We start from the raw sequence: 22,693 nt of genomic DNA, 5'->3' as shown, positions 1-22,693 counted from the left end.
CATGACACCTGATGGGGGAACGCTTCTCGCATGACTGAGCCTCATCTGCACATGGTTTGCAGCGTCTCCCAGGTACAGTGACAGATGACAGCCACAAAGGGACAGGACCCAGCAAATCAACTTTGTGCCAGCAAGGCTGTAGTTCTTTCCGCTTTCCATGTCCCTCTCCCCACCCTCCCTCCCTGCCTCCCCTTTTCAAATGCATTCAAAAGATTTCAGCCCAAATGTTCCCAATTTGGGACTGAACGGCATTCCCAGCATTTGTGCTTTGTAAGGGGCATGGAGGGATGCAGAACAGCAAAGGGCTGGTGCCACTCAGCCCCTTCCCACAGCTGGCTTTGCACCAGGAGGCCAAACCCTGAAGAGAAGTGCCAGGTCCCCTGCCCAGGAGCCATCCATTCCCCAAGCAATTACAGCGACGTGATCTGGGTGCTTCAGCACGCAGCGAGGAGGGCGATGCAGGGCCCTTGGAGAGATAATGGAAGCCAGAAGGTCTTATCAATTTCTTGGAGGGCAGAGTCAAGCCCTTCAAACAAAAGCCCTTGAGGGAGCAGAGAGGATCTTCCCTCAAGTGTCAGGCATGTTTCAGCAGTTTATAAATACCAGCATCCTCCCTCTGCCAACGCTCGGCCTCTCAGCACTGGCTTTGTCCTCAGCCCTGGAGCCGGTCCTGATGGAGCTGAGCACCTGAGCTTGACTTGGCCAGGGGAAGGCAGGATCAGGCCTCAGGTGTCCGTGTGCTTCCAGAGACACCTTCAGCTGCTGTTTTTTCGTTCAGCCTTCTCGGGTTTGAGCTATGATTTTTCCAGATACAGACCAAAGAAGGGGTTAAACCGAGCCCACCTTTCCGGGAGCAGGACAAGGCAGTCACTTGGCTGGAAAGGGAGCAGGATCCAGCCCCTGTCTCTCCCCCTTCCATCCCATTCCTCTCCCCCACCCTGTTTCTCTCCTGCACATCCCGCTGCTGAGAGCACTGTCCTGCTGCAGAGCTTCCCCAGGCGCCCCGATGATGAGCTGTGAACCCTGATGGCGGGAGAGGGGACAACAGCGTCAGACCCCAGGGCTGATCCCAGCCACGCCAGGGGCTCCCCAGTGCATCCATACCGCAGACCCAACACACGGAGGGGGGGGTCACTAGCCTCATACCCCTCAGTCCAGAGATGGGGCTCTCTCCAGGTCTCCACTCCCCATGGCTCCACCACCCAGCTGATGCTCTGCTGAGCGGGATCCCCCAGGGACACACGGGGGGATGCAGCCCCCACAGGTCTGCTCACCCAGCACTGCCAGGCTGACCCTGTCCCTCTGCTGTGGCATGCTCAAACCTGCAGAGACCTGCAGAGGAGAGGGAAGGGTCTGGGGTGTCCCAGGGTGGCTGGTGAACCCCCACGTATTAGGGGGTGAGTTAGATTTGGTCTCACCTTTGCCAGGAACAGGAGGATTTTAGCAGCACACCACCTTCTGCCGGCTGGGCTCACAGCTGGTAAAAGGGTCTGTGTTTAGAAAGAGAGTAAATAGAAAGCTCCGAGGGCTGTTTGTCACACAGATTGGGGAGAGGGGGTAAGGACAGGCATTTTCCTGAGCAGCCCCAATACCTCTGCCCTCCCCTTGGGGCCCCTGGGAAGGAGATGGGTTTGCTGCTGGTTGCAGTCTGCATCCAGGCTGCAATTGCTGTGCTTTGCTGGAAAGGGAGCTGAGCCCCCTGCCCTGCTCAGCCCTCCCGGCTCCTGCCACCTGCCAAGGGCAGAGGGGTGGCGTGGGGAGGAATTAAACCCGGCTGAGTTCTCCCAGCCCTGCTACGAGGTACCTGGCACTGGTGCCGCTGGTTTCCAATGGGATCCCAGGTCTGGGTTTCCCCTGGATTCACCTCCTGTTTAAAGTCGAGGGGGGGGTTACCCCAAAAGGCGTGTGAGGTTTTGGGGGTTGATGAGTTTGTTTCTCCAGTCCTGGGAACAAAAGGAGCATTCCGAGATGGAGACTTGAATTTCTGCAGTTTCTGAATTTCTGAAGTCAAATCCCCCGAATTTTGAGGTGGGCTCAGCAGAGACCCCCCCAAAACTGCACAGGGACTGGTGGTTGGCTGGGCTCCCGGGAGAGCGGCTGGAGGGTGGCAACGGGGAGGGGGGTGAGACGGGGGGAATGGGTTTGCCAGCCATGCCTCCCCGATGGACACCGGCCAGCCCGCCCCGCGCCGGTTCCTGCCTCTGCCCCCGGGTTCCTCCTAACGAGGTTTCCAGCCCGGCTGAACCCCCGCGTTGCTTTCAGGACCGCAGCCGGCCGGGGCTGAACGGCGCTGGGGAGGGGGGGAAATCGCCGTCCCCATCCCCCGATTTCTTCTTCTCCGCGGTATCATCGAGGGTTCCGGTTACATCAAACAAACGCGAAAGCGGGGCAAAATTGGGGAGGGGGTGCAGAAAATATTGTCACTGATTCATGGGAAGACGGGGGGGGGGGGGTTAAAACCCTGTGCCAGTGCTCCCTCTGACAGGGGGCGGCTCGGGGTTGCTGTCGGCGGTGGTCCCCGCGCCCGGTGCAGGAGTTGTGACGGAAAGTCTGCAAAAGCCATTAGGACTTTTGTGCTGGGGCACTAGAAAAGCAACGCAGACACCACTCACTTTTCTAAATAAACATTAGTCTTAAAAAGTTTGCACTGCTGACCCCCGCAGCTCTGATTACTTGTAATTCTCTGAACCATATTTTAAGGCTTCAGACTAATTTTTTTTTTTTTTTTTTTTGGGGGGGGGGGGGAGCGTATTTTGTTCGTTCCTCCCTGCAGCCGTGCCACAGATGTGCCGCTGGTACTGTGTGCTCCGGGGGGGGGCGGCGGGCCGGGCCGGGCCGAGCCGGGGGGGTCCCTGCCCACCCCCCAGGCAGGTCCTTATTCCCCAGCCCCGCAGCCACAGCCCCTCCGCCTGTTCAGCTCCCTCCACGTTCCCCCGGAGAAGCTTTTTCTTCCTTTCTTCTTTTTTGGAGGGGTTGGGACCACATTCACCATCCCGGTGCAGAGATGCTGCTCCCCTCCTAGGGCTCCCCCGGAGGGCAGGGGCGTGCGGGCTGCGGCCCCATCCCCACCAGGCTGTGCCCCCAAACAGCCCCTGGACCCCTCCCCAAACCCCCCAAAGAGTCACATCTCCGCAGCGCGGCGGAGGCAGCTGCACCGAGGTATCATCAGTGTAATTGGAAGGGTCACATGTTAAACCCTCGCTGTTGTTCGCGGTAATGTAGCTGTGTCCCTCGGTTGCACATTTACCGATTTCTCTCAAACCAACCATTGTCACAAGGTTCATTCCAGGAGGAGTGATCCAATGGGTTGCCACGGCAACTATAATGACATTAAAATAGAGACGGCCGCCCCCCCCACTCCCGGGCACAGCTCTCCCTCCCTCCCTCCGTGCCTCTCCCTCCTTAAAAACCGGCAGCAGCCCGGCGAAACCCCGCACCTTTCCCGTCGGGGCAGCCCGGGAAATAACACCGGTACCCAGATGCGAACAAAGTGGGGGGTGGTGGGGATTTAAACCTTCCCGGGGAAAGCGGCCGAGGGCAAACAACGGAAAGGCGGCGGGAGCAGCGCGGAGGTGAACTTGACCAATTCTGGCCAGTTTGTCAGCCGAGGGCTGCGGGGAAGGGGCGTAGGCGGCCGGGATTTGGGAGCGGGAAGGAACGAGGGTCGATCCCTGCTCCGAGTGGGAGCGGGGAAAATGGTACCAACCTGTGGGTTATAAAGCCCCCGCCGAGGCACCTGCGGGTGGGCGGTGAGACCCTCTCCCTCGGCCCGGCCCCGCGCTGGAAATCCACTTTTCGCCACTTGCTTTTCGGGGAAAGGTTCGTTTCCGATTGATTCGCTTTTATTATTTCTCACCGGCGCTGCTACGCTGCTTTCCCGCGTTTTTATTTTTCCCCTCGAAACTTGAGGCGAGAAAAGGTGTTTAAAAAAACGACCCGTGTTTCCTGTTCTCACAAGACACCCTTCCCTCTTGATGAATATTTCCCGTCTGTTCTGTCCCGGCCACATAAAAAAGGGGCGACCAAGGAATACTGCGCAAAAGCAAATGGAAAATTCTGGGAATATCGACTCTAATATCAACTGGATCTGGCGGGGGGCTCCAACATGTGCATTTTCCATATGGGACAATGTACTGCCCGTCTTTCGTCGCCGGCAGCCGATGGCAGTGCCTGAAATCGGGCTCTCCGGGATTTCAGCGACGCTTTCCCGAATATCCTTCCCGATCTCTGAGCGGGGCCGGGAAGCGAGTCGTTTCTATCAATTTCTCGCCATTTTTTTTTTTTTTCCACGGGAGCCCGTAGGCAGGAGTTTACCGGGCAAGGACGGAGGGGAAAGAACCAGACAGCTCCGCTCAGAGCCGTGGTTTCATTTCCTCCACCAAAATGTGCCCGACACCTGCGTGAGGGTGGGGTAAATCCCCACTCCGGGCAGAACCCGCAGCGTGCCCACGGCTGGCATCGCCAAAATAACAAAAAAAAGGGGATTCGGCGCAACCCGAGCCGGAGCCACCCGCAGCCGGTTCACACGCGGTTTGCGGCGGCGGAGCGGCTTCCTCCAGCCGGTCCCGACGGCGGAGCTGGCGGCGCCGGCACCCGCACCGGGCCGCCCGCGCCGAGCATCCGCCGAGCGCTCCGGGCCAGACGGGGGGTGCTCCGGGCACCCCCATCGGAGCGCCCGTCGCGGGCGGGGAAGGGGCCGAGGCGCGCTGTGACAGGGACGGCGGGGCCCGGCGCTCCGGGGATGCAGGGTCTGGGGGGCACCGCTTGGCCCCGGCCTCCCTGAGGGGCTGCACGACCCTCCGGAGCTGCCTCCCTCGCACAAAACCTCTGCAGCTGCCGTGCTGCCCCCGGGGGGGGGGACGACACACACCCTATTCTTAATGCCACCACTTCTCAGCAGAGATGGGGAGGGGGGGACACGGGGACCCCCCCGCAGCCTGGCTACAGGTTCCCCACCTCCGGCTGCAGCTGGAAAACGCGCATGGGTTGGGCGGGGGGAGCACCCGGGGTGGGCTGTTTTCCAGTCGCCCTTCCCCGAGGGGACCCGAGGGTGCGGTCTCCCCCCAGGAGCTGGGGCGGGGAAGAGCGGCCGGGATGGGGGGAAGGACCAGCCGGAGCCGCGGGAGAGACGGAGAGGCGGCCGCGGGTGGGTCTCCCCTCCCGCAGGGCTAAGGGGGGTCCCGGCCTCCAGCCACAACTCCAGCTCCTTGGGGCAGAGCGCAGGGGGTGTGGGACCCTCCGCGCTGCGGCGGGAGGGGAGCCCCGGGGCCAGGGGAGGCTGCGGGGACGCAGCCGGGGCTCAGCTGGCCGCAGCTCCCGGCAGGCCAGAAATGCCCTTTTCGACCATCTCCTGGGCTCAAGAGCCGTCAGAAACGTCCCTCTGAAGTGATCCTCTTGGCAGGGGCTTATTGAAAGAGAGACACAGAGTAGGAGCATGCCCGAGAGGAGATGGGAGCGTTGCGGGGCAGGGGAGAAAATGAAATTAAAACCGAATTCAAAAGAAGAGGGAAAGAGAGAGAGGTGGGAAAACGAAATTATCCTCCTTATGAAACGTGTCGGGCTTCTCCGGAGCAACTGCAGAAGGGAGGCCTTTCCACCAGGGTGGATAAATTTACTCGTGTCCCACATGACCGAGGGTGGGGGACCCGGGGCGGGGGGGGAGAAGAGAAAGGTCATGGGACTGGGATTTGGGTTGTAAATCACAGAGGAGACGTGGATTTCAGTGCCGGGATCCGCGTTAGGTGGCAGCGGCCTCAGGTTTTGCAAGAGAAGTCATTAAATAGGAAAAAGAAAAAAGAAAAAAGAAAAAAGAAAAAAGAAAAAAGAAAAAAAGGGGAGGGGGGGTGAGGAAAGGGCATTTCAGAAATAACCCCTGTAACATCCCGGGGGGGTCAGCGGTGGGAAGGTGCGTTTGGGTGCCACAGATCCGGGAGAGCGTTGCTGGGAGACCCTGCTCCCCTAGGGAAGGGGTTGCCCCCCACATCCCCCCCGGGCCGGCGATGGGTGCTCGGAGGGCACCCTCCCGCCCGGCCCCGGCTCTCACCCGGCTCTCGGCCGAGCTCTGCCCGCTCCTTTTGTCGCCTCTATTTTGCGGCCACGTCTCTCTCCTGGGAAGCGGAGATCGCGGGAGCGCTGCAGGCGGGAGGGGGCCGGCACTGCCCCGCCAGCCGCTTCACGTCCCCCTCCCCTCGCCCCACGCACCCTGCCGGGACCTGCCGCGGAGAGGGAGCCGCGGTCCGAGGCGAGGGGGGTCCGTCTGGCTGGACCCCGGCATTTTTTGGCCCCATCCCCAGACGGGGGAATTTTTTCCTTCTCCACTTACTTTGTTTAAATTTAAAGCCACAGCGGGGCCCCTCCGTCCCGGGGCCGCCGGGGGTTCGGCCCGCCGCGGCTGAGCTGCGGCCGAGGGTGCCCCCTGCACGGCTCCGTTCCGACCCGGCTGTAGGCAGGGTTTCCTACACCCGGGGTCTCGTCCTGTGTCCCCCCGCCTCTGCCTCTGCCCAGGGCTGATGGAGGGGCACCATGGGAGGCATCCCAGGTAATCTCGTCCGGGTGGGAGGAAAAATTCCCACGGATTTTGCAGGGAGTCCGGCTGGAATGAAAGGCGACCGTGTGCCCTGCAGACGGCTCTCGCTGCTGAGGAGTGATTGGGGGGGGGGGGGGGGGAGTGGGAGCTCATTCAGGTTTCGCGGACTTTGCGAGGACTGTCCGCTCGCCTCCATCGGCAGGGAAAAGTGGAGCATCTGGGAATCTTTGCGACAGTGAAAGGAACCGGCAGAGTTGGTTTAACCCGTTTCAAAACCCCGGTATTAACGAAAAAGCAGTGAAATTTCACTTAAAAGGCGAGTTAAAGCGGGAAAATCGAAATCTGATCGAAACGGACAAGGACGGCCCCGAAAAGCGCTTCTCTGCCACCCTGCGCCATGGAGCCCGACCCTCCTTACCCAGAGAGGGCCGGGGGATGGGAGAAACACCGCCAAATCGGTGATTAGAAAGATCCCGAGGCACCGACACGAAGCCTCCCCTGTAGGAACCGACACACAAACTCATTACACCCCTCCGGGCTCCCGCCCGACCTCCCAACGGGGAGATTATCTCCCATGCAGGTTTGCCTTCGGGTTTACGAGACCTGCTTTGGCACACGGAGGGATGCACGATTACGACTCCCTCCGGATCCAGATCTCTAATTTATCCGCTTCGCAGGGGGAGGGATGCGGGCAGCCAGGGCGGTTAGGAAGCGAGGCATCCCGCCCGCCCGCCGCTGGGAAAGGCCGCCAGGCTCCGGGCTGCTCGGTACCGGCTGTCCAGCGTGGCCGGGCCGGGCGGGCGAGCCGCTTCCCGGGCGGCGGGAGGGCGCATCCCGGTACCGTCCACCCGAGGAGATCATTAGCATTTGAATGATGAGGAAGGCTTGGAAACGCGCGATCAGACCCTGCCACGAGTGCTTTTCCTCCCGTCCCGGACCGCAGCGTCACCTGTTGCTGCCGCGGGCTTGGGGCTCCAAGTCGCATCTTATTTAATGAAACAACAACATGCGAACGGGTCCCGCACGGGCGCCGGGCCCCGGCCGAGCCCGGGGGGAGCGGGGACGGGCACACGCTCGCCCCTGCCACCCCGCCTGGGCCGGGGACGCCGCCTCCGGCACGGGCCCCCCGGTAACCGCACCGACGGGCCGGTGAAAAGGGGGGGTGTACGGGGATGTGCTCCCGGGGCCGCCGTGCCGCCGGCCGGAGTGCTGGGCTCCAGGAAACGCGCCCTGAGCTGCGCCGCAGCCCACCGGGCACAGGCAGGGGAAAGGGCCGAGCCCGGGGGGGGCCGCCGGTGTCTCCCGTGGTTCAAAGGCGGGAGACCCTCCTCCCCCCCCGCTGCGGCCGGGAGAGCGATCCCCGGGGCTGGACAGAGCTGGAAACCTCCTGGAGAGAGCGGGAGAGCGGCCCTCGATGGACCCGGGACGAAGCGGGTGAGACTGGAGAGAAGAGGGAGGAAAAAAGAAAGAGGGAAAGAGGAAGAAAGAGAGGAAAAGATAAAGAGAGAGAAAAAGCAAGATGAAAATAGGGAGAGAGGATAAAAAGAGAAAGAGAGAGAGAAAAGAGAAAGAGATATAAAAGAAAGATAAGAGGGAAAAATATAGAAAAAGCAAAAGAGAGAGAAACGGGAACGAGAGGGAGAGAGAGAAAGGGAGGAAAACAAAGAGGGAGAAAGGGAAAAAGAAACAGGTAAATAGAAGAGTTGAAAGGGAAAAAGAGAGAGAGAGAAAGAAAGAGAAAGAGTGAAAGAAGGACAGAAAGAAGGGTAGAAAGAAAGAAGAAAGAAGAGGGGGAGAGTGAGAAAAAAGAAAGAAAAAAGAAAAAAGAGAGGACGAGAAAGAGAAAAGGCGAGGACGAGAAAGAGAAAAGGCGAGGAAGAGAAGGAGGAAGGAAAGATGAGCGGTGGTCCGGGAGGCGAGGGGAGAGCGCGGGTCCGGCCCCTCTCCTCGCCCGACAGACACACGGAGGGGCGAGTGCAGGGCCCTGACCTGCCGCGAACATCTCCAGGAGGATTTCGAAAGCACCAACTTAATTTCCAAGGCAATTTTCCTGCGGCTGAGTCGGCTGCGACTGCTCCTCCCGCCCTCCCAAGATCGGAAAAAGTTTTTGTTTGTTGTTTTTTTTTTAAACCTCGTTTCTCTACTTTCTGTGCTGGGAAGGGAAAGAAACGAAAGGGAAATGGGGAGGGAAAGAAGACGCTGGAGGGCAGTTATTTTCCAAAGTTACAAGGCAGGAAAGTGTTTTCAGGTCGGGCACCGGGGCACAGAGAGACTGGGCGTTATTATTAAATCCTAAATCCACCTTGAAAACGGGAGTTTCTGTGCAGTCACAGGGAAGGGCCAGGGCAGGCCCGGAGGAAGGGCTGAGCTATTGGAAAAGATGCTCTTGATGTCCAAAGGTGGTTTCTATAATCCAGGTTGATTTATTTTTGTTCGGGTCTGCGAGGAACTAGAAAGAGAAAACCAAAAATATACCGGAGAAAGGAGTAAGATCTTGACCTTTCCTAATTCTCCAAATCGGCAGTAATGGAAAGCAGAAGGTGCCAGGGGAGCAGGCAGGAGGCGAGGGCCGAGCGGGCGGTGCAGCGGGGCCGGCCGGGCCGGGGTCCCGCAGCCCGCAGCCCGCAGCCCGCAGCCGGCGGGTCGGAGCCCGGCCGGCGAGGGAAGGGCCACTGTCTTCCTTCCTCGGGACCCGCTCTGCTTAACACGGGCTTAGTTAAGCGAAAGCAGAGAAATAAATTATTCACACACACACACACACGCTGCGGTCCCGACGGGAATATTCCGGGGCAGGATCGTTTTATCCCGCCCCGATAAACCCGAGGAGAAACCCCCATTTTCCGCCTCGCCCGGGCTGCGCACACACGAAAAACCTCCACGAAGTAAATACGTCGAGAGCATCGCGGTTTTGTTACACCCCCTTCATCTGACATATAGAAAGGAGAGGAGTGGGGGCACATTAAAAAAAAAAAAAAAATCAGCTCCCCAGATGTCTGCCCAAAGCCAAAGCAAGGCGGGGAAACCCGCATCCCCCCGGCCCCGCTCGGAAAGAGCCGCCGAGCCGAGCCCGGGAGCCAAAGGGAAAAGGGAAAAAAAAACCCAAACCTGCGGCAAAGGATCGGGCCCCGCGGCGGGAGCGGGGTCGCCGCCGGCCCGGCTTTGCCCGGGCTTTAAAGCTGGCAAAACAACCACCGAAAGCAACACCGACAACCGGGCAGATTCGCCTACGGACGAGAGGGAAGGGAAATGCCGGGTCGCCTTTTTGGCCAGGGACTCCCAAGCAGCAACTGCGACAGCTAATTATTTTCCTTTCAGTGCTCGGTTATTGCTGGTGTCCTCCCCGCCTCCCCCCCCCAATAAATAAATAAAACCCTCCTTTAGGCAGCGAGGCGTGAAAAATGATCCTCGCTGAACGCTTAAAAATAATGTCCCGTGAAGATCGGGGCTGCGGAGCCAGCCAGCCCCGTAATTAGGAGCCATTATCCCTCCTGCCTCGCCGAGGCAAGATTTCGCGTTAACCCCCCGAGCCGAGACTGGCCAGGGCTTCCCGGCCCCAGGGGACCCTCCCCCGGCCCCTTCCCCGCCGCCCCCCGCCCCGGCGGCTGGGGGGGAGCCGGTTCCCGGGAGGTCTCCGCCGATCCCCCCCCGGCTCCCCGAGCGACGCAGATCTTTGCAGGCGGCGTGAGTTTGACCGGGGCACGGAAAGAGCTCGGGTGCTTGAGGGAAATTTAAGGGATGGGAAAAATCTAAAGTTAGAGACGCTGGGGGATCTTTCCCCTCCACAAAAAAAAAAAACCAACCCAACGGCGCCGGCGCTCGCAGCTCCCCGCAGGCCCGGGAGAGCCGAGCCCAGCCCGGCCGGCAGCTCCGGCAGCGGGCAGCCCGCCCGGCCCTTTCTGCGGGGGGTACCGCGGCTCCCGGTTAAGGGGGGAAATCCCCCCGCTCCCAAGTCAGCTCAGCTTCAATCCCGGCCGGCGACCGCGGCTTAAAAGCCTACAATGACTCCGCAAGACGAAAGAAGGGGAACGGAGCCGGGGAAAGGTGTCCCAGCCCCAGAAGCCCCCCGAGCCCCCTCCCCTGAGCGTGTGGGGGAAGGGGTCTCTCCGGGGAAACACCGCTTCCCTGCAGAGAGGACCCCCCTCCATCCCTCCAGACCCTGAGACCACCAACTTGGAGAACCCCGTGGACCAGCGGGGGCTGCAGGGCCGAGACGCTCTCGTTCGGCCCCACGGGCACCGGCTGCTGTTTCTTAGCCGCTCCTGGCACCCTCGGTTCGTTTTCCTCCAGCGCTTCGCAAACAAACAAGCCACAAAAAATATGAAAAATCGCTACTTTATATTAAAATAACCCGTCCCCCCCTCTTCCAGGCACACAACCACCACCCAGCCTCGCTGCACATCGCTTTCTTCCTTCGGATCCCGTCTCCTCAAAGCAGGCTCGGTTATTAAAGGAGGCTGAACAAAGATAGCCCCGAGAGCAGCTATCAGCGCATTTTAACTTCATCAAAGACTTCGGGGGAGAGGGAGAGGAGGGGTCTGGCACCTTCTAGTAATGAGCTTGTCAGGAACACCCCTGCCAGAGCAATTGAACAATTTGCACACAAGCAAAAGAAAAGGAGCGGGGAGGGAGGGAGGAAGGGGAAATGCTACAAAAGCCCCTTCAATTTCCAACCATGTGCTTGGCAATCTGGAAAATAGATTCATTGGCCTCCTCTTTTCTCCCATGTCGAGTCTTGTAGCCTCTTTTGTAGGAGCTGGACATGAAAGGGAGACAACCAAGTGCCGGACACGAAGATCGCTTTTCAAAAGCAAATGTGTGTGAAGGCGAGATGTGAGACCGCTCGCTGCGGGGAGGCGGCACGTTCAGGAACAACATCAACAAACTGCGCGGAGGTTCGAGGTGGCACAGACAGGGGCAGAGGAGGGGGGAATAAAAAAGGGGGGGGGAAGAGAAAAGAAAGGCCGACCCCCCCCCCCCGCCCCGGCGCACACCGCCCGGCTCCTGCCCGCGCCCCGGCGGGCCCCGCACAAAGCCCCGCTCGCCCGGGGACCGGCTCCGTCCCCCGCTCCCTGCCTCGTACGTCTCAGCTTTTTTCTTTTTCTCCTTCTCCTTCAGCTGGCTGCACGGGCAGAAAGGCCTCGATTCTTTAGATCAGGGTCCCTGCCAACAAACAAACCAAAGAGCCACGTTTGGTCCCTGAAATAAATAAAGGGGGGGGGGGGAGGTTTGGAAGAGAGGGGAACGCTTAAAGATGTTTATTTACTTTGTAAGTTGTTGCAAAATTTAGGCGGAGATCAAGTTTCATTCGGTCATTCAAATGCTGCGGGCCCAAGGGGGACGTGTGTGCAGGGGGGAAACCCTCCAACTTATTTTCTCATGTGTCAACTTTTCCAAACAAAATAAAGGGAGGCGGAGGGGGGAGAGCAGGGATAACCTTTCTCCGGCCCCCACCTCCCTCTCCCTGGAAACAGGCAGAGCGTTTTTTTTTTTTTGGGGGGGGGCGGGGGGCACCAAAAAGCAAAGCAAGAAATAAAAAATAAAATTAACCAAAAAAAACCTCCGGGGGGTCCTTTCCCTTGCCGGCCCGTAGACCCAAAGCGGGGACCCCCCCCCACGCCCGGCCGGTAAAGAGGCCGGGGGAGGCACGGCCGGAGTGGCAGCCTGCAGCGGTGGGAAGGCAGGCGGCGCGGAGCAGCCCCGCGCAGGCTGCGCGCCCGGCCGCGGAGGGGAGGCTCAACCCCGCCGGCGACCCGGCCCCGAAACCCCGCGACCGGCCGAGGGTCGCCAGCCCGAGGGTGGGAGCCGCTGGCTTCCCCGAGGCCCGAGCGGGGCTCTCGGCTCTCAGCGTGACAAAGGACATCGCAAAGAACGATTGGGATTTTTTTTTTTTTTTAACCAGGTCACAAACATTTATTAATTTACACCAACGGTGGACAAAATTCTGTTGCCTTTTGCACATCAAATTATTCACAGATTCTCTCAATAAAATAGATATGACGGATGCACAACCAGTGAAGAGTTAACTGGACTCCGCTCATTAGCTCCCGAATAATCTATGTACAAATAATTACCAATACACCAAAAAACCCACGCACGGAGGGGGTGGGAAAACGGGGGATCAAAAAACCCAGTACGGGAATTCTACAAACTTCCTGACGGATCGGATTTTCTTTTAAACGTGCATTTGAATGTCTCATTGGGGGAAAAAAAAAAAAAAGAAGAAGAAAAAAAATAAACCGCAGTCCTGAGTTTCACCGACTTTTCTTCTTCTTAAAAATAAAGAAACCCTAAACAGTGCCTTTTAAAACCAAACCCGAAGCTTCAAAGAAACTAAAAATAAGATCGAGGCATTAAAACATTTTCTTTGAGAGCAGGGGAGAGACAGACACACATGGCAAAACCGCCCGGGAGAGAGATTTGCAAGAATGAAAACGGGCTCGCTGCGACCGGGGGCGGCTGCAACTCCCCTGGCCGCTTTCCCAAGCGATTTGGGGGACCCCCGCGGAAAACCCGCACCTCTCAAAGGAAACATTTCCCACACTAAGACCGTTTCTTTCTTAACATCCCCCTCTCACCCCCCGCAAGACGTTGCGTGTTCAACCAGCCCAGGTCCCCGCTTCTGTTACGGCCACTTTATAAATACGCTTTGGCGCTTGCGGGACGAAATCGTGTTATTCTTTCCCCCCTCCCGCCATCCCGATTTATTTAATTTTTTTTTTCCCTAGCAAAGAGACACAAACAGATCTGGATGCCACAGAGCCTGGAAATAAAGTAAAAATTAAAAAAAAAAAAAAGAAATATTTCCTACCTTAAAACACAACAGGAGGAGATGGGGGGGCGGGGAGGGGGAAGGAGAGCGGTTTCGGAGGAGGGGGGAGAGCTGGGAAGGGGCCGTTTGCTTCGCGACTCTCCCCCCCCCTCCCCGGCACACTTTAAAAATGACAGCTGCTCAGGGTTGTGATTTTACTGGAAAAGTTCTGGGCCGGCTGCAGGAGCGGCTCGTGTGCCAGGCTGACCTGGGGCTGTGCCGGGGCCAAGGCGGGGCTGAGCACGGCCAGGACCTGCGCCGGGGGGCCCGCCTGGCCGGCGGGGTAGGGCGCGGCGGGCGCGGCGCTGGGGTTGGTGCTGGGCGGCGGGGGCACGGCCCCCCCGATGATGTTGTCTATGGAAAAAGAGGGCCGGGAGGGGTGGTTGGTGGTGCCGCCGCCGCCGCCGCCGGCGGGCGTGGGGTCCGGCTTCAGGGTCTGGAGGAGGGCGGCGGGCAGGGCGGTGGGGCTCAGCTGGGGGTGGTAGAAGGACTTCCTGCAGTTCAGCTCGCCGCCCAGGAAGGAGGGCAGCCCCGAGGCGGCGGAGAAGACGGAGGCGGCGGCGGGAGGCGGCGGAGCCGGTAACGGGCAGTGCGGCGCCGGGAAGGGGAAGGCGCCCGCGGCGCCGCCGCCTCCGCCGCCGGGGTGGTGGTGGTGGTGGTGGGGGGGGTAGCCCTGGAGCTGCAGGCCGTAGTTGTAGCCGTAGGGTCCGTAGGCGAAGCCGGGCAGGAAGGCGGCGGGGTCGGCGGCCCCGGCCCGCAGCAGCAGCTCGGGGTGCGGCGGGTGCAGCTGCTGCTGCCGCTTGAAGCGCTTCCTCCGGCGCAGGAAGCTCCCGTTGTCGAACATGTCGGCGGACTCGGGGTCCAGCGTCCAGTAGTTGCCCTTGCCCGGGTTGCCGGGCTCCCGGGGGATCTTGACGAAGCAGTCGTTGAGGGAGAGGTTGTGGCGGATGCTGTTCTGCCAGGCGGGGAACTTCTCCCGGTAGTAGGGGAAGCGCCCGCTGATGAACTCGCAGATCTCGCTCAGCGTCAGCCGCTTCTTGGGGCTCTGCAGGATGGCCATGGTGATGAGGGCGATGTAGGAGTAGGGCGGCTTCACCAGCGGGTTCTTCCCCCCCGCGCCGCCGCCGCCGCCGCCCGCGGGCGCCTTCTCCCCGGGCGCGGCGCCGCGGGCGCACGCCGGCTCCGAGCCGCCGGCGGGGGAGAGCCGCTCCGGGGACCCCCCCATGCGCGCCTTGGCGGCCCCGCTCCGCGGCAGGGCGAGCCCCAGCGGATCGCCGCCGTCCTCCTCGTCCTCCTCCTCCTCGTCCTCCTCCTCCTCGTCCTCGCTGTACTTGCCCCCATCCTGGGGCGGGCCCACCACGTCGATATCCGCGTCCTCCACCTCGGAGAGCGGCTCTTCCTCCGGGGAGCGCTCGGACATGATCCCGCAGCCGCCGCCGCCGCTGCTGCCCAAAGTCATTGTTGTGCGGCCGGGGCGGCCGGGGCCGGGCTCCCCCCCCCACCTAGCGGCGGCTCCCGGGATGGGCCCGGGGCCGTGCCGGAGGGCTGCGGCCGCCGCTGGGACTCCGCGCCCCGGCGCCGCCGCTCCGCGCCCCGCTCGCCGCGCCGCTGCTGGCGGGGCCGCGGCAGGGCTGCGGGGTGGTGGCTGCGGAGGGAGGGGCGGCGGAGGGGGCGCGGGGCGGGGGCGGAGGGACGGGACGCCCGGGGGCCGGGCAGCGAGCTTGGGAGCGGCGATAATAAATAATAGTAATAATGATAATGAAAGGGGGGGGGAAGGGGAAAAAAAAGCCGGTGGTGCGGCGGCTCCTTGGCGGGGCGGGGGGGGGGGGGGGCGGGAGGGAGGGGCGGGGGAAGAGGGAGGGGGGAGGGCAGAAGTTGGGAAGGCGGCTCCCCCCTCCCCACCCCTCCCCTCCCGAGCTGCGACCCGGTGGAAACGCTCCCGCTCTGCGCCTCCTGCCAGCGCTCCCCAGGCCTTTATACGGCCGCCCCGGCGTCACGTGGCGCCCGCCGCCCGCCGCAGCCCCCGCGGGGCACGGCGAGGGGCTGCCCGGCACGGCCCGGGCCCCGGGGAGCGCGGCCCCCGCCCGCGGCGGGGATGCTTTCGAGGAACGGCGCTGCCCGCTCCCCCGGCGCTCGGATGCCGCCGGCCCCGCCTGGAGCCGGCTGGTGCGGGGGGCGAGGGGGGTCGGCGCCGGATAAAGCCATCCCCCGCCCCAAGCACCCCGCGGTGCTGGAGGCTCGCAGGGCCCGTTCCTGCGGGGTGCGACGGCCGCCTCCCTCCGCCCGGGGGCCGCGGAGGGTCCCTTCTTCCCCTGAGGGCTGCCCACCCACGGGGCTGGGGGCTGAGCTGCAGCCCTCCAGCAGCCGCGCCGGCGGGGACCCTCGCTCCGCCAGGGCCGAGCCCTCGGGACCCCCGGGGGGGTTGTGTGTGAATGTGGGGATCCCCGCTCCGCTTCTGCACACGCTTACGTCACCGACACGTCACCGAGCCCGGAGCACCCTGCCTGGAAACCCGCCTTCCCCGAGGGCTCCCGCGGGCCCGCACCCGCGGAACGGATGCTGCCGCCCGGCAGGTGCGGGGCGGAAGGCGAGGAGCAACGCTCAGTCAAGCCTCCCCCCACGCGAGAAATAACCAAAGGGAAGCCTGTGCGTGTCCGCGGGGCGCTGGGACGGCTCCCGAGTCCCGCGTCCCCGTCCGACGGGGCTGGCCCGGCCGGATACCGCTTTCCGAGGTGGCCCATCCGCAGCCCGGCCGGGCCCCAGGCACCCTCCGGGACGGGGCATCTCCGCCGGCCTCGGGATCTCCTGTCCGCCGCTCTCCTGCCGTCGCTCCCCCCGAGGCGCGGCATCCCCCGACGGCTGGCAGGGAGGAGGCGGTGGGCAGCGGACACCCACCTTGCCGCGGGCTGCAGCCGAAGCGGGAGGATTTCCCTGTAACCAGAGGCACCCCAGCCCCCCCCCCCGGAGCCACAGCGGTGTCCCCGCGGGTGGCAGAGCCCCCGTCGCCCTTTCCCAGGGCAAGGCCGGGGCGGCCACCCCGGCGCAGGGCGGGGGACACGGCCACGGCTGCAGCCGCCCACCCCACGCCCCGTGGGTGGCTGTAGCAGCCCGATGTCCCTGTCTCTGCTGCGGACACACCGAGCCACGCTCACACGGGTTTGATTTTTTTTTCCCCTTAGAGGCTCTGCAAACACGCAGCCACTTTTCCGGGGGGAGGATGCCTGGGGAGGGAGGAAGGGGATGGTTTCCTCCAAGGGGGTGCCAGGGGGAGATCTCTGCCCCCCCCAGGGCCGCGTTTAGCAGTGTGAGAATCCGCGGTGATGAATTGCCAGTCGCTGCCGTTAACAGGTGCGAGCATTTGGTGATAAAATCTCCAGCACTAATACCGGGGAGCCGGGCCAAACAGCTGCGCGGCCCCGCTTCCAAATGCCGGTCACAATTACTCAAGCCCTAACGACTCGGTGCACAGGCTCGCCGAGCTCGGGGGGACTCCGAGGAGCGGGCAGGGGCAGGAGCAGGCAGGAGCGGACGGCGCTTCGCCCGCACTTCTCCCGTTGAAGCAGCTATTGCAGAGCCGGAGCCTCTGCGCGGACTCGGTCGCATCTTCGCCGCCAGCGCTGCGATCGGGGAGGATTTCTCCACCGGAGGGAAAAGTAGATGAATAACTGTGCTGAGAGTTGCTCAGGAAGGTGGGCAGTCTGTCCCGCGGGCGTGTGTCAGGGCTGGGGGAGCTTTCCTGAGCTCTTTCACTTTTATACTCCTCCGATGCAGATAACCTGCGTTTGCAACACACACTCATACATCTCCCTCTTATATGTGTATATATATATTTAGCTATATATATTTATATTCATATATATATCTTTTTCTTATTTTTTTTCTTAGATATATATATAATTAGCTAACACGGAGAAACGCTTCGGAGACGCCGCATCTTTCCTACCGACTTTGTTCAAACTCTCCGTTCATCAGCCCCGCGGAAAGGCGATGGGAAGAACAAATGGAAGAGAGCGGGGCGGGAAAAGACCCGAGCCGCTTTCCATTTTTATTAAGTAAAATAATAGTTATGCCTCCCCTACATAAACGAAAGTGTCATAAAAAATTCCGAAGCAGCTGCCAGAGATTTCGACCACACACACAACGGGGCGATTGAATTTCCACTTGGTGCATTGCATGGCAGCGAGGAACCGCCGGGAGCTGCGCCTTGTGCCTCTGCAGGGCGGCGAAGGGGAGGGCGGGGGGGCGGCAAAATGACGCGCTGCGAGCGGCCGAGGGCAGCGGGCACCGCCCGGGGGATGCCCCGCCGCCCCCCGCCGCCCCCCGCGGCGCCCGCTCGCAGGGCGGCCACCTCCCCATCGCCCTGCCTGGAGGCTGGTCCCGCAGGGCTCGAAGTGAAACAGATGTGGGTGTCTGCTGCCCGGACCCCCCCGCCGCCCCCCGCCCTGCCCCGGCTGCCGCTTCTCCCCCTGCCCGGGAGGGCGGGCAGCGCCGGGCAGCCCGCGGGGGCAACCCCCGGCAGCGGGGGGCTCGGATGGAGCCGTTTGCCGCTGTAGTCGTGGGCATCGGGACCCCGATGAGCCCGAAAATGTCCGTGGGAGAGGCGAGAAGGGTCGATGCGAGGCGGCTGCTGATGGGATGCGGCCGGTGCCTCGTCCCGCTCCCCCTTCAGCTTCGCGCACCCAGAGCCGCCGCAGCTCGAGAAATAGCATGTCCCGATCAGCCGCCATCGACACTATTCCTGCCTGTTTCAAGGCAAAATATCGTCCCCGTTAAAGTCGGGAACGACCCAAAAGGAAACGACAGTGAACGAGTCCCGGTCCCTCCATCTGCGAGCGGCTCCCGTTCGCCGAGTCGGCATTAGCCTCAGCTTTGCCACGCAAGATCGGCTGCAGAAACAAATCAAAACGAGAAAAAGTACCTAAACTACACCCGTCCCGAAAAGGTTTAGGAAAGGGAAACCCGGGAGTGAAGCAAACCAGATGGTCGGATCCCAGACACGTATATACACACACACGCTCCCGGCCGGGCACCCACACACGGAGCGAGGGGTGAGTTTTAATCACGGGGTTGCACGCCGGGGTAGGAAATGATGCGGTCTCCCGAAAGAGAAACCTTATCGATCTACCCGAAAAGACTGCCTTGTCATCGTCCCACTGTTCCCGGGCGTGCAGGGCTGGGAGGGAAGCATTTTTCCTTGGGCAGATCTTTAATTTTTCTGCTCTCTTCTCTGAAGTATTTCATTACAGCCTCCCTTCCCATCTCCCGTTTTAACCCGACTCCGCTTTACATTTCACGTTAAATTGCGGTATCAAACGTGCGTTGGGCTGAGAGCTGGGGGGGGGGGGAGGGGCGGGTCTCCAAAAAGTCTCAACAGTGCGAAAAAAAAAAAGAAAAAAAAAAGTGGCCATCAGCAGATCACGATTTTTTCCCCCCTCCTTCAAACTGACTTTCACTGTCTGCCCTGCCTATCTGAATGAGGCGGCGGGCCGGCGTTTTGACGCCCTGCAGACCTCTTCAGCAGGTGGGTCCCCCCGGCCGAGGCTTCCCCCCGGGAATCCCGGTGCCCCCGCCCGGGCAGCTCTGTGGGAGCGGGTCGAAGCCCCGGCAAGCTGCAAAAAGGCAACAACGACCAGGCACAATTTTTTTCCACGGGGAAAAGCTCGTTCCCTGCCTCTCCACCGGGACCGTTATTTGCCGGGGGGGGGTGTAGGGGAAGGCAGGGAGAACAACCCCGGAGCACCGCGGGGTGCGATCGCTGCTCCTGCCCGGCACTGGCCATGCCCCCGCCTAAGGGAGCCGGTCCTGGCCGGAGCATCCCCCGTCGCTGGGGTTTACCGGGGGGCAAAGCCCTGATCCTCACCGCTGTGCCCGGGGAAGGGCAGCATCGGGCCCTGCAGCGTTTCCGTGCCCTGCCTTGGGCAGTGCGGGGGGTTTAGCTCCAGCCCAGCCGACGTTGCTCCCAGATCCTTCCAGCCGATCTGTTGGTTTTGCAATACATAATCGTTCTTGTTTCCTCTGCCGAGCAGCATCTAAATTCGTTTATTCTGATGAGAACCGCATCTACAAGTCCCCCAAGGCTCAGTGATGGATTTTTCTGTATTACCTCGTTATCAAGCTTGGCTGACCTCTAACTTCTCTGAAAACATGAACAAGACAGACCTGCTGCTGCCTGGGCTGCCCCAGGGGGCTCTTTTTCCACTTATGTGATTTCCTTTGATATTATTTCGCTTCTTTCCGTATCCAAGGCTCAGACCTTCAGTGCTCCCTGCAGTTCAACCTTTTTTCCAGCCCTGTACTGCCAGCTCCCAGCTTGCAAAGATCAGTTTGCAGCCTGCACACCAAGAACTCCCAGCGCAGGGAGGTTAAGTGGGAATGGTGGTGCTGGATAGTATGAGATGTGTGAAATTCCCGGTTTGGAAACCACTGGAGCCAAGTGCCTATATCCATCCCTGCAGCACTCAGATATCGGACATCTCAATTTTGTTGACTTGGATTTTCAAATGCAGGCGTCCCAAAACCCACACCAAAAAAGGCCTGGGTTTCAAGGGAGACTTTTCCCAGGCACCTCATGTGCAGGGCTGAACACCCATGAACCTCAGGAGAACAAGTCTCCCTGTCTTTCCTGCTCTTCAGATGAGTGGGAAACTCCTCTCCCCCCATACACACACATTTATTTAGGTGCTGTGACCTGACTTTAGGACCTTGGTTTTGGACTTGCAGTTCAAAAACTTTGTCTGCTGCTCTCTATTCGTAACTGATCCCATCCCACATGGATTTGAAGCCCACCAGGCAAGCTCATATGCAGCTTAACACTCAACTGATTAACTCTGGCTTGTTATAAGCTTTTTTTTCGTACTGTTCTTCAGCAATCTGACATGAAAAGAGATGGATACACACACACACACACTTATATGACTCAGAGGAACATGGTGATTTCAAGCCATAAACCACCAGGTGCACTTTTGAGACTCACGAAAGCCAGCTCTCCTGGTTGCCATAAAAAACACATTAGCCAAAGGCCGATGCATGTGGAAGGCAATTATGCTCTGGCACATGGCAACGTGTGTAGAACAGCCTGGTAACTGTGCCTACCACACAAGGAAAAATATCCCTGTGAAAACAAGCCTGCTAAATCACTTCATTCTTCCCTGAATCCTCTGAAAATAAAAGAGAGGATTTTGGGTGTGGGTGTGTGTATATATATATATGTGGGAGGGAATCAGATTTTCCAAAAGTGGGTGCACCAGTGCAAGAACCTAAATAAATGGCCAGATTCACAAGGAGGTAGAAACCTGTGATAAGGTTTCCGAGTCCAGTTTTTCCATGTTAGCATCTGATCATGCCAAACGCGCCCAGGAAAGCCCTGCTGCTGAGTTCTCTGCATTCAGTGGTTCAGCAGCCTGAGTGCCCATCTCACCCACTGAGTTCGCAAAAGTCCACTTCTGCCAGAAATGCCAGCTGAGGACCCTCACTTGGGGGCCAGGAGCAATACAGAGAGAGGGCCTGCAAAGGAGGAAATTACAGAGAAGGTGGAAAATTACTGGAATATAGCTTGATTGGGACAAAAAGCATTTGACTGCTTTTTATTTTTTTCTGCAGGTAGTAAATGGCTGGGGATAGGAGTCATTGCATCTGGAAGTATCCAGCGATCTCCAGCTGGGGATCAGGTTGGAGTGAATCTGCTGTATCCTTGTAAAAAATCAGCCCTGCACATACATGCTGATATCTACAGATCTGCCTCGCAAACAGGTTCGTAGATATATTTTGCCTCTTGACCTGCAATAAGACTATGCTTCAATCAGCTGGAGGCTGTGATGTTGCTACTGCACAGAAATATAGTGCAGGGCTCCTTTTCTCTGTTCCCATCTTGGGAAGGAGCTGAATAAACAGAGGGAAAAAGTTTGCAACCTAAAGTGTGGGGAGGAAGGCGAGGTATCTCACCCACGCAGAGAAGCAGAGGCAGAGCCAAACCCCTTAACCCTGTCCCCTTATCTAGTGAAGGACAGCCAGGTAGAAAAAATATCAAATCAAGCACCACTGTAATAGTCTGGGGCTGAATCTGCACAGAAGGTGAATCAGCCCCGTTGCCCCGCCAGCATACGGCTGCGGATGCTGATTTCTCCACTGCATCTCCACCAGGTCACAGCTTCACCCCACAGCCCGGCCCAAAGCTAATCCCTGCTTTGCGCACTGGGGCACACAGCCCTGGCACATCCCAGGCTGACTTTGTGGCAGTGTCAGTGCGGCTGCGAGGGACAGTTCTCTATCTCTATAAAATAGGTGCTCTGCAGTGCACGGTAGGTAAAAGAGGCACACAAGAAACCCATCCCCAGCATCTCCAGACCGGTGTGAACTTCTCCTGTCCCCTTCTTCAAACCACCAGAAGAAATTGCTGCCCTGAGCTGCACAGAGGCAAGAGAGGGAAAGCCTGTCAACACACAGATTAAAATTAATCCAGCCACTCTGGGGGTGTTGTAGCTTCACGTACACACACATCCCCCCCTTCTTTCACTTACTGCAGGTGAGCCTCTGCTTATTCTTGCCGGGAAGAGGAAGCTGCATCACTTGGATGGAAGAAACGACACTGAGGGCTGCTGAAGGAAAGGCTGGTGTTTCACATCTGGCTTTACGTTACTTGGAAAGACCTGATTTCTGCAGGATGGATACTCAGCATCGCCCAGCTAACTGGATCAGACCACCGCTCATTTTGAAATGCCTTTTTTTTTTATTACCTTTTCCCAAGCTTTTGCATAGTCTAGATGCTGAACGTTAAAATTGCACGAAGAGGGCACGAAGATTTGGGATAAGAGGGCACGAAGCTTTGGGATAAGTTATCTGCTGCCTGAAAATACATCGCTGGGGTCCGGCGGGGGGAAGCAGGCTGGTTGGGCTTCCCTCCCAGCGCAGAGATAAGCGTGCCATCTAGAGGAAATCCCCTTTACTGCCAGGATTGGCAGCTGAAAATTATCCAATAAAGCATAATTAACCTCTGGCTTCAGAGAAAATCCTCCATCCGTGCCCTGCTGCTCTGGGCTGCTGCACAGGCACGTCGCGGCAGGCTGGCGATGTGCCGAGTTATCAGGGCGGCTTGGGAAGGTCCCAAGTGCTTGAAGGCCATCCCAGCCCATGCTGGCATGTGTTGGCCTGTCCTTTCCCCATAGGCGATGTCAGCTGTCCAGCTCCCCCCTGGTGTGGCGTTTGGCTGTAAAGGAGGAGAAGGCAATGTAGGTCTTTTCATAGCACATGCGCTCTACCATGTCTGCTTCTGAGAAAGGTAAGGAGTCTGCACATATCGCAGGATAAGAAGGCTGTATATATCACATAATGCCCTCCAGTGGCTGCGAGCAGCAGTCCTGGCC

The 22,693-nt window shown here is 59.7% G+C and overlaps 1 protein-coding gene across 1 annotated transcript; it reads right to left on the bottom strand.

Annotated features, from left to right (window-relative positions):
* Window positions 1–13,372: 13,372 nt before the first annotated feature.
* Window positions 13,373–14,816, bottom strand: FOXD2 (forkhead box D2). The gene is given in 3 exon segments (XM_075509278.1): window positions 13,373–13,950; window positions 13,952–13,995; window positions 13,998–14,816. Coding segments are annotated over 3 exon segments (1,332 nt in total). The 5' UTR covers window positions 14,794–14,816; the 3' UTR covers window positions 13,373–13,458.
* Between the last annotated feature and the right edge of the window lie 7,877 nt (window positions 14,817–22,693).

The sequence above is a fragment of the Mycteria americana genome, chromosome 7 (assembly GCF_035582795.1).
Source record: "Mycteria americana isolate JAX WOST 10 ecotype Jacksonville Zoo and Gardens chromosome 7, USCA_MyAme_1.0, whole genome shotgun sequence".
Taxonomy (NCBI): domain Eukaryota; kingdom Metazoa; phylum Chordata; class Aves; order Ciconiiformes; family Ciconiidae; genus Mycteria; species Mycteria americana.
Note: the sequence above shows the minus strand (reverse complement) of the source record. Positions and strands in the feature narration are given on the sequence as shown.